The 2,615-nt window shown below is 36.3% G+C and overlaps 1 protein-coding gene across 4 annotated transcripts in view; it reads left to right on the top strand.

Annotated features, from left to right (window-relative positions):
• trappc8 (trafficking protein particle complex 8) overlaps positions 1-2,615 on the top strand; it is a gene marked incomplete at its 5' end in the record, with an annotated part of 70,957 nt that overhangs the window by 29,900 nt on the left and 38,442 nt on the right. For all 4 annotated transcript variants that reach the window (XR_005234441.1, XM_037981319.1, XM_037981320.1 and 1 more), the window contains 2 exon segments: positions 633-857; positions 2,065-2,170. Coding sequence is in view for 3 of the 4 variants with exons in the window: in XM_037981319.1 (XP_037837247.1) it covers positions 633-857; positions 2,065-2,170 (331 nt within the window).

Here is a 2,615-nt window from a genome sequence, read left to right as displayed (position 1 = left end):
TGGGGGCTGACTGACCGGAGCTATAGACTTGCAAATGAGGGGAGGAGACTTTCATGACTTTACCCATGGGAAATTAGAGGGGCTCTAGGGGGGGCAGAGAGCAACCCAGTTGGTCAGACAAAACGTCAATCAAAAGTGGCGCCAAAACACCACTATTTTGAAATTTAAGTTTATAAAAACAATAAATGTAGCAAAAACTATACAGATTTGAATAGAAAAGGCAGTTAAATGGCCAGTGGGGTTAATGGGGTTAATAGGAATCGGGCCAGCTGCTTCTGAAAGGTTTAGTAAAATTTGTCTGGGAAGCTGTCTAGACCTGGGGTTTTAACGCTTTGCCAAGATTTGACTGCAGCCTCAAGCTCTGATGCCATGATAGGGCAGTCCAGTTCCTTGACCAGATTCTGTTCTTAAGCAGGAGTGAAAAGGCAGAAAATGGGACATGAAGTTAAATGCACTGTGTGGAAATCTGTTTTTTTTTTTCTTTACAACACATAGATAAAAGTGGATAAAACTACCTGCTTGATGATGCAGTTTTTATTTAGCCTTATAAATATTCCTTTTTTATTTTGCTTTGTTGGGTGTCATATATGAATGTCTTATCTTCCTTCTTTGTCTTAATGTATTTAATGTAGAGAAGACATGCTCTGCGGTGTTATTGCCAAGCCATGCAGGTGTACAAGGAGAGGGGCTGGTCTTTGGCAGAAGATCATATCAACTTCACGATTGGTCGCCACTCTTTCACCCTTGGCCAGCCAGAGAATGCAGTAATGGCTTTCAGACAGATCTTAGTCAATGACAGCAGACAGTCAGCAACACAGCAAGCTGCTTTCCTCAGAGAGTTTCTCTATGTTTACAAGGTAATTTACAAATGCTGCTTCACTTTCACATTTAATTTTTATAGCCTTATTGATGTTGTTCCTGTGTTAAATTAAGTTTTTGTCATACATACCTACATGTTTGTGGTGTCAGAAATAAAACACAAGTTGTTAAAAGAGCTAAATTCTTTTTTAGTTTGTTTGTTTTTTTTTAATCTGGAGAAAATGAAACAAATGGAAGAAAAATTGGTTAATTTTTTTTCTTCTCACAAACATGGACAGTGCAAGAGTTTTTTTTTAAAGTTATACAGATGCAGTAGCTGATAGTACCAAATACTAGCGTCGAGTTCTTCTCATCTGATCATAATTTTGAAAACGCCATCTATTCTGTGCTGAACTGCTTGCTGTGGAACACAAGGCTTACTGCTGGGTTCAACAGCAAGATCAGTTCATACTGCTTTTGTTCTGAAAGCCACATAAGTGTTTAATTTCCATTTGTTGTTTAAATTTACTGTATAATCTGTAATGTTCATGTAAATCCTACTGTATAAACAAGAAATTATTTTTTGGTTGTATTTTGTTTTTAGCACAATCTCTTAAGGACTGTTCAGTTATTTGGCACGTTACCAATTTGATTTGGTTCTTTGTGTCTTTCTTAATTGTGTTAAAAATAAAACACCTTGATAAGGCAGCAGAAGCATTGCCATACTGAACCTGAAGTTGAGAGAATCCCTACAGGGTTGACCGTATGAACCTTTGTCTCTTTAGTTTCTTCATCTGTTTCCACACCTTAAATCCTCCTATTCTGTAGTTTCAGTTATTTCAATATAGTTTATTTTAAGCATTTACCTCAACAAAGGGAAGCACAAAGAATGACCTCTAAGTTTTGTTTTATCTAACCCTGTCTCACGTCCATGTTCGTTTAATTTATGAGACAACTGTTGAGAACTGTAAAGCCCAGTAATAACTTTAAAAATGAGGTACAACTTGGACAGTTTGTCTAGAAACTGAAATGTAGGAACCTGTTATGAGAAGAGAGCAGTAAAGAACAGCTATGGCAGATATATTTATTTTGATAGCTTCCACTTTGTCTACTAAAAACAAGTTTATAGTAATTGACAACATATAATTTTGAAAAGTATTCACACTCTATATAAACAAGTTATTTTACTAAACAAATTAAATAAGTGAAATGAGTTTAAAGGCAACAAAGGAATAAGTTGTTATATCAAATGTGTGTTTTTTTTAGAGTGTAACTGGAGAAAACGAAGGACAACTACCTGAGCTGCCCTTGCCCTACATTGACGACTCTGCCACAAGAGTCTTCTTTGGACATGAACGATGCCTTGCTGAAGGTAACTTGCTGATAAAAAGTCTGTTATCTTAACTAGTTTAAGTACATCTAAAACAAGACTGCACAATCTGTTACTGTTTGTTTTTGTACTGTGTTTATTTCAACCAGGGGTGGAAATTAGCACCCGCCACCGGCCAAATGCGGGTAAATATTTGAAGTGGACAAAATTATTTTGTCCTGTGTTTTAGAGGGGGAACCGATTATTTCAGATGGCAGAAATATTTGGTTCCCCCTGGTAACTTTTGCAAAAAAAGAACAAATGTCTCCAAATTCACAGGACTTGTTGTCCATGCTGAGAGGAATAAACACAGTTAAAGACTTGTTGGTAAATTAACTGGTTGTTGTTGGAAAATTAATGATCTAAATAACATTCAACCCGAATGTTATTTAGATAAAAGCGAAATACCACTTCAGGCGGAGAAAACCGCCTGAATAATAAAAATATT

Source organism: Kryptolebias marmoratus, linkage group LG18 (assembly GCF_001649575.2).
Source record: "Kryptolebias marmoratus isolate JLee-2015 linkage group LG18, ASM164957v2, whole genome shotgun sequence".
Classification (NCBI taxonomy): Eukaryota; Metazoa; Chordata; class Actinopteri; order Cyprinodontiformes; family Rivulidae; genus Kryptolebias; species Kryptolebias marmoratus.
This window is presented reverse-complemented; position numbering and strand designations above follow the sequence as displayed.